Below are 18,991 nucleotides of genomic sequence, written 5' to 3'. Positions count from 1 at the left end.
TAGATTGTGAGCCCCAATGGGGACCGGGACTGATTTGGTAAGCTCTGTGCATCACTGTGTAATATGTGTGCGCTATATAAATAACAGAATTATTATTATTGTGTGCTACACCTTGAGGGAGAATATGATGGCTTGTAAATTAGGTTTCATTCAGGGCTTCATCCCTTTGAAAAAATAAAAATTGCAATCATGTACTAAGATCATTGCATACATAGATAGGCATTGCCCCGGATGCTGCATTAAAGACATGAATTATATTCTACCAGAACTCTGCAGCACATACATCTCAATGTTTTGGGATACCCATCCTGTGAAAGGGTTAAGCAGTGAGGTTAAGTGGCAGGTAGTACTGGGAATGATCCTTATCGATTGCCATCATCATTTCTGTGTGCTGAGCTGCTAGGGTACAATGAAGCATTAACCCCCTCACTGCCAGAGTGGGAGGGGTGAGGTGACACTGCAGGTCTGGAGCTACGAGGATGCTATGAGGATTTTGGCAAGAATGGGTGGGGCTGTTATGCAACGCTGCCTAGTCTTAGTTGGTGATGCTTTGCAGTGGACGCAATCTATTTGATGCTATGGGGTTAAGAGAGGGGCTAAAGTTTTTTCGGGGGTCTACTCTTTTCATACATGGAGTAGTAGTGGCCCAGTCTGGCGGGATCATCTCCAATGATCTGCAGGGGTGGGGTGGCAAAAATGCTTTCAGAAGTGGAATTATGGTGGCTGAGCTATACATGGCGATGGTGGTCAATTAAGTGCTGGAAGGGTTAATCGATTGCCTTCGCTGCAAGTGCAGGGTAAGCGGAGATCTTCACGATTGTGGTAAGTTACACTGGCAAAGCACTGGTTAATGAGCCTGTACGCTTTTAGAGCATTATTGCACCCTCCTTCATTCTCCTCCGCTATATCTCTGTCTCGCTCATTGTTTTTCCATCTCCTCCAATCCCTCTACATCTCCATCCTCGTCTGTCTTCATCTTTTTCTCCTGATGTCTCGATGTCTGTGTTTTATTTCACTCCTTCTTCCCTTATTCACTCCCTCTTTCCACGCCCATGCAGTGTGTGGATAGGAGGGAGGATTCAGTGTGGGGATCACTTTCCTTTGGGCATCAGATAGAAGGGGTGAGCTGCGGGCCCCGCTGGTGAGGGGGTGAGGTAACTGAGTGTGCAGGTGTCTATTGGACTCTCCGTTCTGGTAAGACCCCGCACTTTGCTTACTTTTGCTGACGCTGCTGCTTGCGTGTATGTTTTGCTGGCTGGCTACATAGTTATCATTTATCTGTTCAATCTACATATTACTAAATATTGTATAATTCTGGCACCTTCTGACACCCACCTATACCGCACTTTCTCCTTAATATAACGAACCAATACTCACAATTGCTTCCATTTTATTACCCTGTAAATAAGCGACAATCGATATAGGTGACAGTTGGATTCTTAGCCTTCTTACTTCACTTAAAACTTGATTTACAAGTCACGGTATTTCAGTGATAAAGAAGGCGATGCTATCTATTAGGATCATTGCTCCCAAGGTGTAGTAATTAATTCAATGGATAATGGGATCTGCATGTTCCAAGTCAGAAAATTGTTGCATAGTCAGTGATATATCATATAAGATATATGAAGTTTGGAAAAGCTGGGTGTAACTTATACAGATTGAAACATAAATTTGGAATCTCCTGACTCCCTGTGTCTTACCATGACATTATAGTTTGGAAAAGGACTTGCCATATTCTTAGATGGGTTAGATGGGCACACTCCCTCTTCCCACGTCTTAAAGGAAAACCTACCACTTGTAGTGGCAGGTTTCTGATGGAAATACCGGGCACCAGCACAGGGTGAGCTGGTGCCGGAGCTTATTTTCGTTAGTGTTTTAAACCGCGGTATCGCGGTTTAAAACACTTTTTAAACTTTATAGCCGGCGCAGGCAGGTACGCGCTCGGCGCTTACCATGCGCGCGGCTACATAGGAAGTGAAGGAGAGCCGCGCACATGGTAAGCGCCGAGCGCGTACCTCCCTGCGCCGGCTATAAAGTTTAAAAAGTGTTTTAAACCGCGATACCGCGGTTTAAAACACTAACGAAAATAAGCTCCGGCACCAGCTCACCCTGAGCTGGTGCCCGGTATTTCCATCAGAAACCTGCCACTACAAGTGGTAGGTTTCCTTTAAGGTGTTCACACACATAAAGGAAAAATAATCCAAACTGGACAGTTTCGTCAGGACCAGTTCCTATCTTATGTTTGTGGGGCAATGAAGGGCTCTAGGTTAAAGAAAGATTGGGGATGTTTCTCCCTCAAACATCTGGCAGTGACCTATTTTCCTCTTATTATTAAAAAGACACGCTAGCTTGATCTGAGCATACATGTCTATGGGGGTGCTGAGAGGAATAGCTGTTAGCCAGAAGAACATTCCCCCAACAGCTATTGAAAGTGTATCAAGCCTCTAGTTGCCTCCTTACATAAGAGAAAGACACCTTGTGGTCTATACGATCACTCATGAATGTGTCTACTACTAGACACATAGGGGCACATTTACTTACCCGGTCCAGTCGCGATCCCATGGTGTGTTGTCCGACGAGGATTCGGGTCTGCCGGCATTCACTAAGATCGTGCGTCCGATATCCAACAGGTGTCACTGCTATGCCGAGGTCCGCCTGAGTTCACCTTCTTCTTCCCGGTGCATGTGAGTGCTTGATCATGCGACACAAATCGCTTTTTAAATTCTGCAGTTTTTCCGAATCCGTCGGGTTGTCCGATGGCCACGCTCCCCGATTTCTGTTGCGTGAAAGCCGGTGCGCCACAATCAAAGCCGGTGCGCCGGGCAAATCAGCACAAATCGGAAATATTCGGGAAACCAAACGAAAGTGCGGCGTCCGAACCCTTAGTAAATGAGCCCCATAGACTGTTACGCAGTATGATGTGACACACGGTTTGGCTATTGATCAGTAATCTGTAAGTAGTCATCCTCTCTACATTATTACTCTCTACATTATTACTTTCAGTACTAGAAGTTTGTTTCTGTCTCCCTCTTCTCTATAGTGTCTTGCCACTCTCCAGTAGGCGGTCTACCCGAAGGCTTTCTGTATCCACTGACTTGCTCTTCCCAAGATTCAATTCTTCTTGGAGACCAGGTCGGGGTTGAGGAGGAGGTAGTACAGAATAAAAACGTCATGAAGAAGAAGACTGTGTTGGCCTTGCTTGGTGTAGTCCTTGGCTACCTAGTGACTGGGGCAGTGGTCTTCCAGATGCTTGAGCAACCCTATGAGACTCAGCAACAGAACCTTCTGATGGAACAACGGAGAAGGTTCCTAGAGGAGAACATGTGTGTACAGGAGGATGTTCTCGACACCTTTGTGCTGGTGAGACCATACATACTTGAGTGAAGAGTGAAGAACAGACATAGGTTGTAAGAAAAAATCTAAGTACCAGATATTTGTTGTAATGAATTGTCTTGACTTATCACATTGAATACATTTTACCATAAATATTTCATAAAAGGTCTATTACATTGATATGTCTATAGAGGGAATAACAATTCTTACCCTCTCCACCAACTCTAACTATTTGCTTCCTTTAATGGGTGTCATCACACTTTTTTGCAACCTTTATTAAGGGTCACCACTGTTTCAGCACCTAATAAGGTTAGGCTCTTATCTGTGGGGTTGGCAGTTCCAGACTTCACCCCTGACAAAAGCAAACCTGAATATTATATTGGGTGCCAAAACTGATTACTTGTAGTCATCTGACTGTGATAGAAACCCCTTTCATATCCTGAAATTTAAATGTGGGATATTGGGGGTGAAATCTACTTTGACCCGCCCAACACCCAATTACTTGATAAAAAAGTATAATCTGCTGAAATTGTAGCCAACTCTAAATTTAGCAAGGAATACCCAGTGCCCTACAGGAACTTATTAGTGCGGGCCACATAGTGCCATAATGGTACAACTGATTGCAGAATTGTATATATTTCGCAACATTCTATTACCATGCAGGACAGGAAAGTGTTAACTGTCTGGACCACCCCAGATGTTACCATCATTCTCTTATAAATGCCCCGAGCTATGGTAAAATCATAGAAAACACAACAACTTCTATGCGGTGAATGAGGACATAGATTATGGATGAGATGTTCCATAGGAGTTAACATCTGTTACTTTATCAATTGTTACTTGTCATGTGATACATTGTGAATGATGTGATGTTTACAATGTATACAGGTAAATTATAGATGTTTTATTAATCACTCACCTGCTTACAATATACCGCTGTAGGAATAGAGTTTGTTCTGATCCCCAGAGGACTACAGACAGTTCAAGACTTAAGGATGACCCCTAGTTACAGACGGACCTCTGTGACCTCTGGTGAAGCAACCTCTGGATGTTACTTTAGTCCCAGACTGCAATGATCAGCTGTAAGGTGTCTGTAATGAAGTTTTATCGATAAATCCTTGTTACTGTGACAAAAAATAATGAAAATCCAGTTGGCACTGGGACAAAAAATACATTTTTCTGGAGTTACAATTATAAAATATACAGTTTCCATTTACATACAAACTTAACTTAATAACAAACCTAAAGAACCTATCTTGTACGTAACCTGGGGACAGCCTGTATATGGATATCTATAGGTAACTTAGTTGTAAAGAATCAGATCCGCTTATTAAAGTGTCTCTGGAACAAGAAAAAAGTTTATATTATGTAATGTAGATGCAGTACCATACATGGCCACTACACAACGTTTGGAGCTTTGTCTGGTTCCAGACAGCTATGATCCTGTAAACCAGTTTATCTAGCGTGGATGACTTAAAAACAGTAACTAGAGTTCTAGAAAACCCCTTAAAGGAAACCTACCACTGCTCGCATGATAAAATCATGCGAGCAGACCACCTGGTAGGCTATTTAATTCTGATGCCGGCACATACTTTAGTTAGGCACGGCGATCGTTATTTTATATAAAAAAATGTTTTACTTACATATGAAAATATTCCTCCGGTGCTACCCCTACGTCATCTTCGGAAGGGAGATGCCTTCCGATCTTTAATTATTCACGCCTCCTTCATTGCAGCTGTTTCCTTCGGGTGCCGAGAGCCGTGACGTCACCAAGCTCTCGGCACCTATCGCTGTCCGGCTGTGTGAGAGTTAGTATCTGCGCATGCGCGATAGGTGCCGAGAGCTTGGTGACGTCACGGCTCTCGGCACCCGAAGGAAACGGCTACAATGAAGGAGGCGTGAATAATTAAAGATCGGAAGGCATCTCCCTTCCGAAGATGACGTAGGGGTAGCAGCGGAGGAATATTTTCATATGTAAGTAAAACATTTTTTTATCTAAACTAACGATTGCCGTGCCTAACTAAAGTATGTGCCGGCATCAGAATTAAATAGCCTACCAGTTGTAAAGAATCAGATCCGCTTATTAAAGTGTCTCTGGAACAAGAAAAAAGTTTATATTATGTAATGTAGATGCAGTACCATACATGGCCACTACACAACGTTTGGAGCTTTGTCTGGTTCCAGACAGCTATGATCCTGTAAACCAGTTTATCTAGCGTGGATGACTTAAAAACAGTAACTAGAGTTCTAGAAAACCCCTTAAAGGAAACCTACCACTGCTCGCATGATAAAATCATGCGAGCAGACCACCTGGTAGGCTATTTAATTCTGATGCCGGCACATACTTTAGTTAGGCACGGCGATCGTTATTTTATATAAAAAAATGTTTTACTTACATATGAAAATATTCCTCCGGTGCTACCCCTACGTCATCTTCGGAAGGGAGATGCCTTCCGATCTTTAATTATTCACGCCTCCTTCATTGCAGCTGTTTCCTTCGGGTGCTGAGAGCCGTGACGTCGCCAAGCTCTCGGCACCTATCGCTGTCCGGCTGTGTGAGAGTTAGTATCTGCGCATGCGCGATAGGTGCCAAGAGCTTGGTGACGTCACGGCTCTCGGCACCCGAAGGAAACGGCTACAATGAAGGAGGCGTGAATAATTAAAGATCGGAAGGCATCTCCCTTCCGAAGATGACGTAGGGGTAGCAGCGGAGGAATATTTTCATATGTAAGTAAAACATTTTTTAATCTAAACTAACGATCGCCGTGCCTAACTAAAGTATGTACCGGCATCAGTATTAAATAGCCTACCGGGTGGTCTGCTCGCATGATTTTATCATGCGAGCAGTGGTAGGTTTCCTTTAAAGGGGCTTTGTCACCAGATTTCAACCCATTTAACTTCTAACCTCCTCAGGTATGCGATGAAATATCTTTTTATAGAATTTCCTCTTTTATGTGAAATCTCACTTATTTACCTACAAAAATCTCCTCCAAATTTACGTGACAATGAGCTGAGAAAGAGTTTAGAGACTGCAGAGGGAGGGTCACTTCAGACGCCCCTACCATTGGTTCTATAGTACCTAGAAACATAACTGGTGTCATAGTAAAGATAAGAATCTCATCTTTCAGATTGCACCAGGCCTGTGTTCTGTGATCTACAGAACCCTAGATACACTACCTGGTAGTTTAATGGGGTAAAATCTAGCGACCGTTTCCCTGTCAAGGAAATCTTCCATTGAAATCCATCATGATAAACCAGGGACACTTACTCAAAGATCGAGGCACTGTGACTGTGGTAATCTTCTTATATTTGTTATCCTTGACCTCCTTCCTTCTGAAATCAACTTTTAAAATTATGATAAAGATCCAGAAGTGCCATTTTGTTTTGTTACCATTTAAGATCGAGGCACTGTGACTGTGGTAATCTTCTTATATTTGTTATCCTTCACCTCCTTCCTTCTGAAATCAACTTTTAAAATTATGATAAAGATCCAGAAGTGCCATTTTGTTTTGTTACCATTTACAGTCTGTAGAAACTGTACTAAAGACAAAAAAACACACACAAAATGATGCTATATTATATTTAAATTTTCTTATAGAGATACTTCTGGAAATTCATCAGTTTAATGCTGCACTTAGACAGGAAGAGTTATTGTAGGATTATTACATTATTATATATAAAGTGCTGCTACACATGTTTCTGTAATATCAGACAACTCCTTACAAGGTCTGATCCAACAATAATGGTACACAGGGGGGGATTTGTTAGGGCTTGAATGCCAGTTTAGTTTATGCTTAATGATTGTCTATACATACACCACATCTTTCCTATTACACTGTTAACTGTTTATTACTAGTTCATAGATCGATCAGTCAAAATGTGGGACCATTACCAAGAACCATACAGTGTAAAGCAAGCATGATAGAATAGCCGAGCTCAGGTGCTCAGGTCACAGCAGGGACAGCAGAGAGCTTCAAGAAGGGCCTAGATGCATCAGTAACATTGATGGTTATGTTAAAATATAGAAATGTTTCCCTTACATCCATTCCTCATCCAATCCCTTCCCTTCCTTGGTTGAACTTGATGGACATGTGTCTTTTTTCAACCATATTAACTATGTAACTATGTCATGACCGCTATTTGGATCATTATTTAGCTAAAACTAAATAGACTGAGACTAGATGAACATGGCCACGTGCTAAATACGTTTGGCAAACAACGAGCTTTGTAATGTTGGTGTCCCGGCTGACACGGGAGGGGTGAGTTCATGTCCATGCAAAGTACCCAGGGAAAGGACTTACTGTATAATTTGTGGTGCTGCACGGTCACAGTGCTCTGATACAAGGCGGCCTCACTACGTCCTGCCCATGCATAATAGAAGTATAGAAGTCGATAGGGGCCGTGCACTAGCCACAATTTTTTGACACAATTTTGGCTCCCATTAACAGTTGTGTGCTTGCCTCATATAAGATAACACTTCCAATTTATTGGAGGTGTCTAAGAGCAAACAGAATTAAGTTGCTCGTGGCAACCAATAAGAACTCAGCTTTCATTTTAAAAACTGCAGTGAGAAAATTAAAGCTGAGCTCTGATTGGTTGTCATGAGCAACTTAAACAGTCTTGCTCTCAGACATATATACGGAAGGTATATACGGTAGTTATATATTTTATATAGTTTTTCTTGTCCCACAGTAGAACATTTAATTGCATATTCCTTACCCAGACTTCCTGGTTTTCAAGATTCTGCACACCTAAAAATGGCACTTGCAAAGGCTATCTTCATAGCTGAATGAATCCCTTTCTGACCTACGTCGATGGCCTCTCACCTAGCTGAACTAGTTTCCTATTCTTCACTCATGAGATGCAATGACACAGAAACATAGCTGTGTACAATTGGGTCTCTATTGATTTGGCTATTAAAGAGTAAAAAAATAAAACAGTATGAACCTGAACTTTGCGTTTCCAGCCCACTTTGGGATTAATCTTGAAAATTCTTTATGGAAACGATCTCGGTGCACCAGAGGAGTGGCCTATCCTGCAGGTGCACTTATATATTCAGGCCAGCACTGCATCCATGTGATAGATTTTCTTTAAGCACACCCAACTTTCAGACCTAGTACAACCCTAGTAACAAATGAACCTCCTGCCCACTGTGACCTCTGGTGAAGCTCTGAACTTTAGGCCCAAGCTGCAGTGATATACTGTAAGGTGTCTGCAATGAAGCTTTATTATTCATCCTTGTTTACATGTGGAACCAAATTGTTTTAAATCCAATTGTCACAGGGACAAAAATGGCTGGAGCTACACTTACTTAGTATGCATGGTCTGATTTAGATACAAATTCATTTTAACAAACCTATAGGGGGAGATTTACCAGAAGTCTCTTAGAGCAGAACCGGTCTAGTTGCCCATGGCAACCAATTAGAGCTCAGCTTTCATTTTCCCACAGCTGTTTATAAAATTAAAGCTGGGCTCTGATTGGTTTCCAAGGGCAATTAGACCAGTTTTACCTCAGAAACTTGATGATAAATCTCCCTCATATAATCTATCTGGTACATAACCCAGGGACCGCCTTCAACATACTGTAAATACTTACATTTTTATTCTTGGCTTAAAAACATCCAAAAATATCTTAGGAAGACCTGATGATGAACTGACTTTTTATATAATTTTTTTTAACACCTTAGCCACCAACCTCGATGATAAAGACAGTGGGGGTCATTTACTAAGGGCCTGATTCGCGTTTTCCCGACGTGTTACCCGAATATTTCCGATTTGCGGCGATTTCCCCTGTATTGCCCTGGGATTTTGGCGCACGCGATCGGATTGTGGCGCATTGGCGCCGGCATTCACGCGACGGAAATCGGGTGCCTGGCCGAGCGAAAACCCGACGGATTCGGAAAAACCGCCGCATTTAAAAAAAGAAATGTGTCGCTTGGGACGCGCTTACCTTCACTCAGCCCGAGCCGGTGAACTCCAACGCGTTCAGATGCTTTTCAGCGCAGCAGCGCCATCTGGTGGACGGCGGAGGAACTACCTTGATGAATCCCAGCCGGACCCGAATCCAGCGCAGAGAACGCGCCGCTGGATCGCGAACGGACCGGGTAAGTAAATCTGCCCCAGTCTGTTCCATCACATAACCAGAAAACTTAAAGGAAACCTACTATGATGAATCTGCATCAATTAGATGTGATGGTAGATTCCTCCTTTCTGACTCTGCCCTAATCTGTAATGTAATAATCCTGGAATGTAACCTAACTTGTTAAAAAACTTTATTTTAGTAATATGTAAATTATCTACAGAGGCTACTGGGGCGTGTACTAACCTGGCAAAGCACTGGGAGCTACGGTTAGTACACGCCCCAGTAGCCTCTGCAGTTAATTTACATATTACTAAAAACTTAGGTTCCAGGATTATTAAATTACAGATTAGGGCAGAGGCAGCAGGAGGAATCTACCATCACATCTACTTCTGATAGTAGATTCCTCGTGGTAGGTTTCCTTTAAGTAAAACCTGACAGACACCTTTCATCCCACTATGATGAAGTCCGTCATTTTATCTGATAAATTTGCAAAGTTTGCAGGATTTTGTTTTTATTTTAATAGATCTTCTCCCATTGGCGCCTCACAACATCTCCAATACATACATAAAACATAGAAGAATGTTACAAAATGGATAAAAATTTATGGCATTGGATTTTTTTCCATAGAAATGAATGGGATCCTTTGTATGATCTGCCACAAATAAGCTGCAAAAAAAAAAAAAGTGTGGACACAGTTCAGTTTCCCTGACAGTGTTCTATCACTAGTAGTGCCTATTACAGCAGAACTTCCCTACATTCAGCTTATGTTACATTATTATAATGAATGGAAACTAACTGTATCTCTGCCATTACAGCAGGTGAAGGAAGCCTTAGGTTCTGGGGCGGATATTGCAACCAATGGCACCAATGCCAGCACAAAGTGGGACATCGGGAGTTGCTTCTTTTTTGCAGGCACAGTCATCACTACAATCGGTAATGGTCTTCCTAATCTCTCTCCGGCTGGGGGTGGTAACCAAACTTTCTGTACTAGCATACCACTTCAAGGGGTTATCCACTTTCACTAAATAATTGCTATTGTTTGTGTAATGAAAAATTATACAATTTTCCAATATACTTTCTGTATCAATTCTTCACGGTTTTCTAGATTTCTGCTTTCTGTCATTTAAAGGGAACTTGTCAGTAGGAAAGTAATTTTTAGCTGGTAACAGATTCCAATAGCCTAAGCTATGCTGGTTTTAAATACTGAATACTACCACTACTTTATAAAACTTTTCTAGACATTACCTGGCTTGCTGCCAGCAGGGTGTGGTGATTTCTGGGAGGCTGAAGCTCCAACTCCCCCTCCCCCTTTTCTGTCGTGTGCATTGAGCAGGCAGGAGATTGTGTAGAGTAGAGGATGTATGCATGAGGAGACTGAGACACATGTATACAGGCTGCAGCTGCTCCTTATCCTTGCACTCACCTGCTGTTGTCAGGGTGCCAGGTAATGTGAAATACATTTTTGTAAAGTAGTGAAATGATTCAGAATGCTGACAAAAGCATTTTTAAAATCAGGATAGCATAGGATATTGGAACCTGTCACCAGTTAAAAATTACATTCCTGGTGACAGGTTCATTTTAACAGGAAGCTTCATTGTTTTCTTCCTGTGGATAAAACCTGGTCCCTGGTCATGTGATGTCACACAGGTGCACGACTCCATTGACATGGAAAGATTTTTATCCATATGAAGTAAACGATGAAGGTTCCTTTAAGATGACAGCAAGCAGAGATCTAGAAAACCCTGAGGAATCAAAACAGAAAGTATATTGGCAAAATGTATAACTGTTAATATTTGGGGAGTACCGTATTTTCCAGGCCATTAGGCGCACCGGAATATAAGGCGCATTAGTCCGATGGGCCTTATATATGTAATAATTCCATATATAAGGCGCATCGGACTATAAGGCGCAGGGTCGGGGGCATGGCGGAGGTCCGGGGGCGGAGCGAAGACCCGACGGGACGAGACGCGACGCGACGCCGAGACGCGGAACGCGGGGAAGGTGAGCGGGAGGTGGAGAATGGCATACTTACATAGGTCCCCGCTACCGGAGACAGCAGATCTCCAGTGGGAACTGCAGACCGACACGGCAGAAGTTGTTCGTGCCGCGTGGTCTGCAGTTCCCGCTGGAGATCTGCTGTCTCCGGTAGCGGGGACCTATGTAAGTAGGTCCGCTGCCCTCCTATAGGGCGCACCGGACTATAAGGCGCACTTTGGATTTCCAAGGAAATCCAAGGCTTTTATGTGCGCCTTATAGTCCGGAAAATACGGTAAGAAAGAAATGTCTGATATTGATATTATTTGAATACTCCTAACGATTTGATATATTACAGGATTTGGTAACAACGCTCCTAAAACAGAAGGTGGACGGATGTTCTGTATTTTCTACGCACTTTTTGGCATTCCTCTTTTTGGTATCCTATTGGCTGGAGTTGGTGACCATTTGGGATCTGCTCTGCGCAAGGGCATTGGGAAAGTGGAAATGATATTCTTGGTAAGAACACATATCTCTTATAATATTAATTATATATATGCTGTAGATATGACTTACAATCTTTAATAAACTTGTAAAGGATGAGGGTCGCACTCTTGCTTGTTAGTATCGAAAAACTTTAAGCTTTATTCTTGCATGGATACAGCGGTTACAACATAAAACAGTATCTGACGCGTTTCTGACCTTTACGGTCCTTAGTCATAGATAAAAAGTGAGTGTGGTGTGAGAGACACTTGTACTCTAGATACCGGAAATGGTAAGGTAATTCACAGGTGTGTGTGTCTCTGTCGCACCTCAGACACTATGTGTTTATACAATAAAAAACATCGTGGTATAAGACAAAACATCATAATGTATGACAGAAACACAAACAAAAGTTTGGGATTTAGTAATTGACTAACAAGTCACACATTGAATCCTCTAGGATATATACAATCCTTAGTGAGGATCCAAAATCCCTCCCGATTCAGAAGTTTTCTTCTGAGATCGCCACCCCTTCTATTCTGTTTAACCCTTTCCAAGCCACAGAAAATAAAACCCGATAAATCTCTATCATGATGGTTAATAAAGTGCCTGGCGGCATTGGATGGGTTTATATAATCAGGATTGGTGACACCATTGAGGTGTTCTCTTATGCGTTCTTATAATGCCCTGCTTGTACAACCTATATAATCTTTGTTGCAAAAAGTGCATGTAATGCAATAAACAACATTTTTTGTATTGCAGTTAATAAAATCGCGTATGGTAATTTCCGTATTTTTATTTTTGTCTAATGTTGTTTTGCAATTTCGTGCAAATTTGCAACTTTTACAGATTTTAGCCCCACACTTAAAAAATCCTTTGGTGTTTAGCCAAGACCTTGTATGAATGTTTCTGTTAGTGTCACTCGGAGACAGTATACTACCTATGGTTGGGGCTTTTCTGGTGGAAAAGGAGAAGCCCTCTTGTAAAATTTGCCGCAATGTATCATCCTGGTATAGCATAGGTATATATGTGCTAATTATGTTTTTTATAGCATTATGTTCTACACTATACGTGGTGACAAAAGTGGGTTACAATCTTTACATCTGAAACTGAGATTTACTAAAGTTAGATCTAAAGTGTTTAATGCTCAACAATAAATATTTTTAAATTTAGACCATATCTCTAGTTCTGTAGCTCACAAAACCATAAGTCTGATGCAGTTTGAAAGATGAGATTCTTATCTTTAATATGACACCATGTTTCTAGGCATTATAGAGCCACAGATAGAGAAGTCTGAAGTGACACTCCTTCTGTAGCTTCTAAAAGTGACTCATATCGAGCAAAATCTGACTTTTCTCTGCTCATTTTCACATGACTTTGGAGGAGACTTTTTATAGGTAAATGGGTGAAATGTCACACCCTACCTGAGGGGCTAGTAGTTAAGTGGGGTAAAATCTGGTGACACTGCAGATTTTGTACCAGACATTAGGATCCTCCACTGCAAATTCTGATCAATGAGAAAGTTTTTAATGTTGGATGTTTTTGGTCTGACACACGAAAGGCTGCCCAACAGATAGTGAAAGGGATATGTGACCCTGCTATGGGGGGTATATTTTGGGTTCTATTGCGTCAAGTCTGATGTGAACATTGGGGGAGATTTATCAGAAGTGTCTAAAACTGTTCTAGTTGCCTGTGGAAACCAATGAGAGCTCAGCTTTACTTCTATAAAAGGCTATGGAAAAATGAAAGCTGAGCTCTGATTGGTCGCCATAGGTAACTGGAACAGTTTTGCTCTCAGACACTTCTGATAAATCTCCCCCTATAGAGCTATATGTCTAGTCACTGCTGGATCCAATAGCGAACATTTTTAAAAACTGCATTGAGTTAAAAACTAAACTTTGTGTATACAAAAAAGTTGTAGGTGCCTTATAACTGTATCATAATTCCTAAAAAAACTAATTCCACTCTGCTTCATCTGTAAACAGAAGTACTGTGTGCAGTGTGAATGAGACAACCCAGACAGTCCATTTGCCCACTAGGCTCTTTCCAAAAAATTTTTATACCCTTATTGGTTTATAAGGGCAATCCCATATTCATCGGCCTCACAATCAATCCCTCTGTCTGAGTATCTCTGAATCATACCACTGCCAGTAATTCCCTATGATTCAGAGATACAGTACACCTGGCCGAAGGTGAGGGGACGAGCTCCACACTGCTCCTTCACCCTCCCGCTGTCTCCTGGGGTACTTCTATAGAGATACATTAACTCAACCTTGTCTCAGGAAGAGCTCCTCTATCGATCTGCAATGTGAAATTCAATTTTTTGTGCTTTTGAAATTAGATTTTGACTTGAGTTTGGTGCAGACAGAAAATCACATGAGACAAAGTGCAAGTAGTCTGTTAGTATATTAACTGACCAGAGCCATATTGGCTATAGAGACATAGAGCCGGAGACAGACAGATTATTCCATTTATGGCACAGAACTGTATACAGAATATTGTACACAGCATTATATGGTTTTCTCATAGTTTATTATTATTATTGACCATAAGATGACAGAAATAAGCCACTTGCCCCGGACTATTGCTGGATTGGCGGACGAACTAACCATGGCCACCCCCTGGCCAATCATAGTCATGGCTTGGTCGCTACAAGAGTCATTTTTCCATTTTTGGATGTTTGGCTGCCCATCCAGCAATACGTCCGGGACATGTAGCTGAACCCAAACTCCGAACCCGACCATTGGGTACACTCATCTCTATTCCTGGGTTCTGTTCCATAAAACCTAGGCTCCTCCTTCCTATACTGTTTTCATAGTTGAAATCCCTTTTCTTTGCTAGAACTGACAACTGGGTGAAACCACTATGCCGCTACACACTGCCAGCGTCCAGTCATCATGTAACATACGGTACAGCCTAAGATATCTGTAAAAAAATATCTTTGTAGGACGAGTTGCCCACAAACCGAGTGTCAAATAGACCGATTTTGATCAGAATTTAGTCAGAATTAGTCAATCCTTGTACAATTTGTCTAGTCCTAATCTCAACTTCAGAAATAGCCCAATCGAGGAGAAAACATTTTAAAAACTTGCAAGTTTGTATTTCCATATAAGCCTTCTTGATCCCATGCACTGGAGCATTGTGTGCCAGTGTATGATTAAATCATACCTCCCAACTTTTGGGCTCGAGAAAGTGGGTCAAAAAGCCCCTCTCTTTTTTTTTTTTTTTACTAAACCCCACCCATTGTCCGCCCCTTGTCTCACCTCCAAACATAGTATAATATCGACTTTAATGGCTCCCAATTAGTATAATGCCCTTCCTGTGGCCACCTATAACACCGGTGGCCCATATAACACTCCCTAATGCAACTCAACAACATATAATATTCTTGCTTTTATTTTATCTCCCCAAACTTATAATGCCCGAGCTTTCTGTACTCGGGCTCCCCTCCACTCTCTCCCTCATATTGCGGCATCCTGCCCTGCATCCTCTCATATATTGTAGACTCTTGTCCTCCATCTCCCTCATATTGTGGCCTCCTGTCCTCCATCCTCTCTCATATTGTAGCCTCTTGTCCTCCATCCTCTCACATATTATGGCCTTGTGTCCTCCATCCTTTCTCATATTGTGGCCTCCTATCCTCCATGCTCTCTCATATTATGACCTCCTGTTCTCCATACTCCTCATATTGTGGTCCCCTGTACTCCATCTCCCTCATATTGTGGTGCCCTGTCTTCCATCCCCCTCATATTGTGGCCATCTATCACTATCCTCCTTTTACTGTGGCCTTCTATTCTCCATCCAAAAAATACAGTTGCCTCCTGTATTCCTTGATCTCCCTCATATTGTAGCCTCCTGTCTTCCTTGATCCCTCTCATATTGTAGGCTCATGTCTTCCACAATCCCTCTCATATTGTGGCTCCCTACCCTCATATTGTGGCCCCCTGTCCTCCATCCCCCTCATACTGTGGCTTCCTGTACTCCATCTCCATCAAATTGTGGTCCCCTGTCCTCCGTCATTCTCATATTGTTTCCCCATGTTATCCACCTCCCTCTCTCGGGATTTCCTCTTTGTTTGGCCCATAAGGAGCCGTGACATCGACCTACTGTCCGACCTATGAGTTGTGCACAGATAAAGCAAAATAAAGCTGATATACACTCACCGGCCACTTTATTAGGTACACCTGTCCAACTGCTCGTTGACACTTAATTTCTAATCAGCCAATCACATGGCGGCAACTCAGTGCATTTAGGCATGTAGATATGGTAAAGACAATCTCCTGCAGTTCAAACCGAGCATCAGTATGGGGAAGAAAGGTGATTTGATGCCTTTGAACGTGGCATGGTTGTTGGTGCCAGAAGGGCTGGTCTGAGTATTTCAGAAACTGCTGATCTACTGGGATTTTCACGCACAACCATCTCTAGGGTTTACAGAGAATGGTCCGAAAAAGAAAAAACATCCAGTGAGCGGCAGTTCTGTGGGCGGAAATGCCTTGTTGATGCCACAGGTCTGAGGAGAATGGGCAGACTGGTTCGAGCTGATAGAAAGGCAAGAGTGACTCAAATCGCCACCCGTTACAACCAAGGTAGGCAAAAGAGCATCTCTGAACGCACAGTATGTCGAACTTTGAGGCAGATGGGCTACAGCAGCAGAAGACCACACCGGGTGCCACTCCTTTCAGCTAAGAACAGGAAACTAAGGCTACAATTTGCACAAGCTCATCGAAATTGGACAGTAGAAGATTGGAAAAACGTTGCCTGGTCTGATGAGTCTCAATTTGGTGGTGGTGATGTCATGGTGTGGGGAATATTTTCTTGGCACTCTTTGGGCCCCTTGGTACCAATTGAGCATCGTTGCAACGCCACAGCCTACCTGAGTATTGTTGCTGACCATGTCCATCCCTTTATGACCACAATGTACCCAACATCTGATGGCTACTTTCAGCAGGATAATGTGCCATGTCATAAAGCTGGAATCATCTCAGACTGGTTTCTTGAACATGACAATGAGGTCACTGTACTCAAATGGCCTCCACAGTCACCAGATCTCAATCCAATAGAGCATCTTTGGGATGTGGTGGAACGGGAGATTCGCATTATGGATGTGCAGCCGACAAATCTGCGGCAACTGTGTGATGCCATCATGTCAATATGGACCAAAATCTCTGAGGAGCTTCCAGCACCTTGTTGAATCTATGCCACGAAGAATTGAGGCAGTTCTGAAGGCAAAAGAGGGTCCAACCCGTTACTAGCATGGTGTACCTAATAAAGTGGCCGGTGAGTGTAAATTTCTAGCGTCATCCAAGTTGTGTCAGATTTTCGCACCAATAAGCTACTTCCTTAAAAATGTGAATAAAATTCTGCTGTAAAACAGCAGGGGGCACTATTTTGCAATCTCTATTCAAATCTAACTAAATTTATTTGTAGGACAACCCCTTTAGAACATTTTTAACAAATAACTATTGTACTCTTTCCATTAAAAGACTTGATACCTCTGTGAAATATGAGATTTTTACGATTTGACAGCAGAGAGTGTGATGTCGGACACAACTTTATATTAGATTGACACCATAGATGATTTGCATCTCCTCAGTCAAACTTGAGTTTAAGTGATGCTTTCGGATTGACAGGTTGCTGAAATGGAAGCGCGAATCACTGACGTATCACAGAGCCATTTCAGAGATAAGCAAACTTCAGGCCTGAAGAGATGGAGTCACATCCATCATATACATGGCTGGCGAGTCAATCACTGGCCTCACTGGAAGTGACAGATGAGGCCTGTGACTGGCTATGAGGTCACATGAATGATGGATGTGACATCATCACCAAGAACTGGACTTTAACTGGTGATGTAAGGTGATGTTTAGAAGATACTTACCTTGGCTGAGTGAAAATGAAAAATTAAAATAGCAGCTAGCCCCTTTAAAGGGAACCTATCACCAAATTTAACCCCACTTAAACTACCAGCCCCCTCAGATAGGGTATGAAATGTCCTTTCTAGAATTCCCTCTTTTATGTGAACTCTCACCCATTTACCTAAAAAAAATTCTCCTCTGAAGTCATGTAAAAATGAGCAGAGAAGAGTCAGATTTTTCCTAAGATGATTCAAGTTTAGAGGCTACAGGGGAATTTTTATTTCAGACGCCCCTATATTCAGTTCTATAGTACTTAGTAACATACTTTTGGTGTCATATTAATGAATTTTATGTTTGGAATCGGGCTTGTGGTTCTGTGATCTACAGAACTAGAAATATAGGCAGAAACTGGATCTCTAGCTTGCATTTCCAACTGTGTTTTTAAATTAAATCTACCATCAAAATACACTATGATAAACCAGGGGCACTTACTTAGATGCAAATAAGCCAGAAGGGTGCTGTTACCAGAGCCCCTTAGTACTGTAGCTTCACAGACTGTTACAATGAGCAGAGCAAGTCTCCCCTCCCCTTGAACTTCCTGTTGTTGCAGGATTACACAGGAGGAGATTAGAGGGAGAGAGAGGATCCCTGAGTGCAGTAGTTTCACAGGTTACTATTCATGTGCAGGAGCATGTCTCCCCCTCACTCTTGATCTTCTGAACTTCCCCCTCCATCTGCCTACTGTAATCTCACACAGTGGAAAATGGCGCAAATGCATTTTTTCACCAATTTCACTGCATTTGAAGGTTGGGAGGGAAAATGTAAACATAAAAACGAAAAAGAGCCAAGTCGTTAAAGGGTTAAGAATAGAGATGAGCGAACACTAAAATGCTCGGGTACTCGTTATTCGAGACGAACTTTTCCCGATGCTCGAGTGCTCGTCTCGAATAACGAACCCCATTGAAGTCAATGGGAGACTCGAGCATTTTTCAAGGGGACCAAGGCTCTGCACAGGGAAGCTTGGCCAAACACCTGGGAACCTCAGAAAAGGATGGAAACACCACGGAAATGGACAGGAAACAGCAGGCTGCCCCTGCATGGATGCCTCTGAGGCTGCATAATCGCAACATTATGCCAAAATTATGGGCAACAGCATGGCCATGACAGAGTGACAGAATGAAGCTAGATAGCATCTAAAACATCCAATAATTGACCCTGACACTATAGGGGACGGCATGCAGAGGCAGAGGCAGCAGGCTAGAGA

General features: G+C 42.4%; 1 protein-coding gene across 2 annotated transcripts in view; it reads left to right on the top strand.

The window, feature by feature from the left end:
- Positions 1-452: 452 nt before the first annotated feature.
- The window catches only part of KCNK4 (potassium two pore domain channel subfamily K member 4), a 36,982-nt gene continuing 18,443 nt past the window's right edge, over positions 453-18,991 (top strand). The window contains exons 1-4 of one of the 2 annotated variants that reach the window (XM_072118394.1): positions 453-822; positions 3,041-3,360; positions 10,231-10,348; positions 11,748-11,908. In XM_072118394.1, the coding sequence (XP_071974495.1) occupies positions 3,172-3,360; positions 10,231-10,348; positions 11,748-11,908 (468 nt within the window). In that variant the 5' untranslated portion in view covers positions 453-822; positions 3,041-3,171. Of the gene's footprint in view, positions 823-892; positions 1,195-3,040; positions 3,361-10,230; positions 10,349-11,747; positions 11,909-18,991 lie in introns of those variants that run through there. The other variant, XM_072118395.1, reaches the window with a different exon arrangement.

The sequence above is a fragment of the Engystomops pustulosus genome, chromosome 7 (assembly GCF_040894005.1).
Source record: "Engystomops pustulosus chromosome 7, aEngPut4.maternal, whole genome shotgun sequence".
Classification (NCBI taxonomy): domain Eukaryota; kingdom Metazoa; phylum Chordata; class Amphibia; order Anura; family Leptodactylidae; genus Engystomops; species Engystomops pustulosus.
Note: the sequence above shows the minus strand (reverse complement) of the source record. Positions and strands in the feature narration are given on the sequence as shown.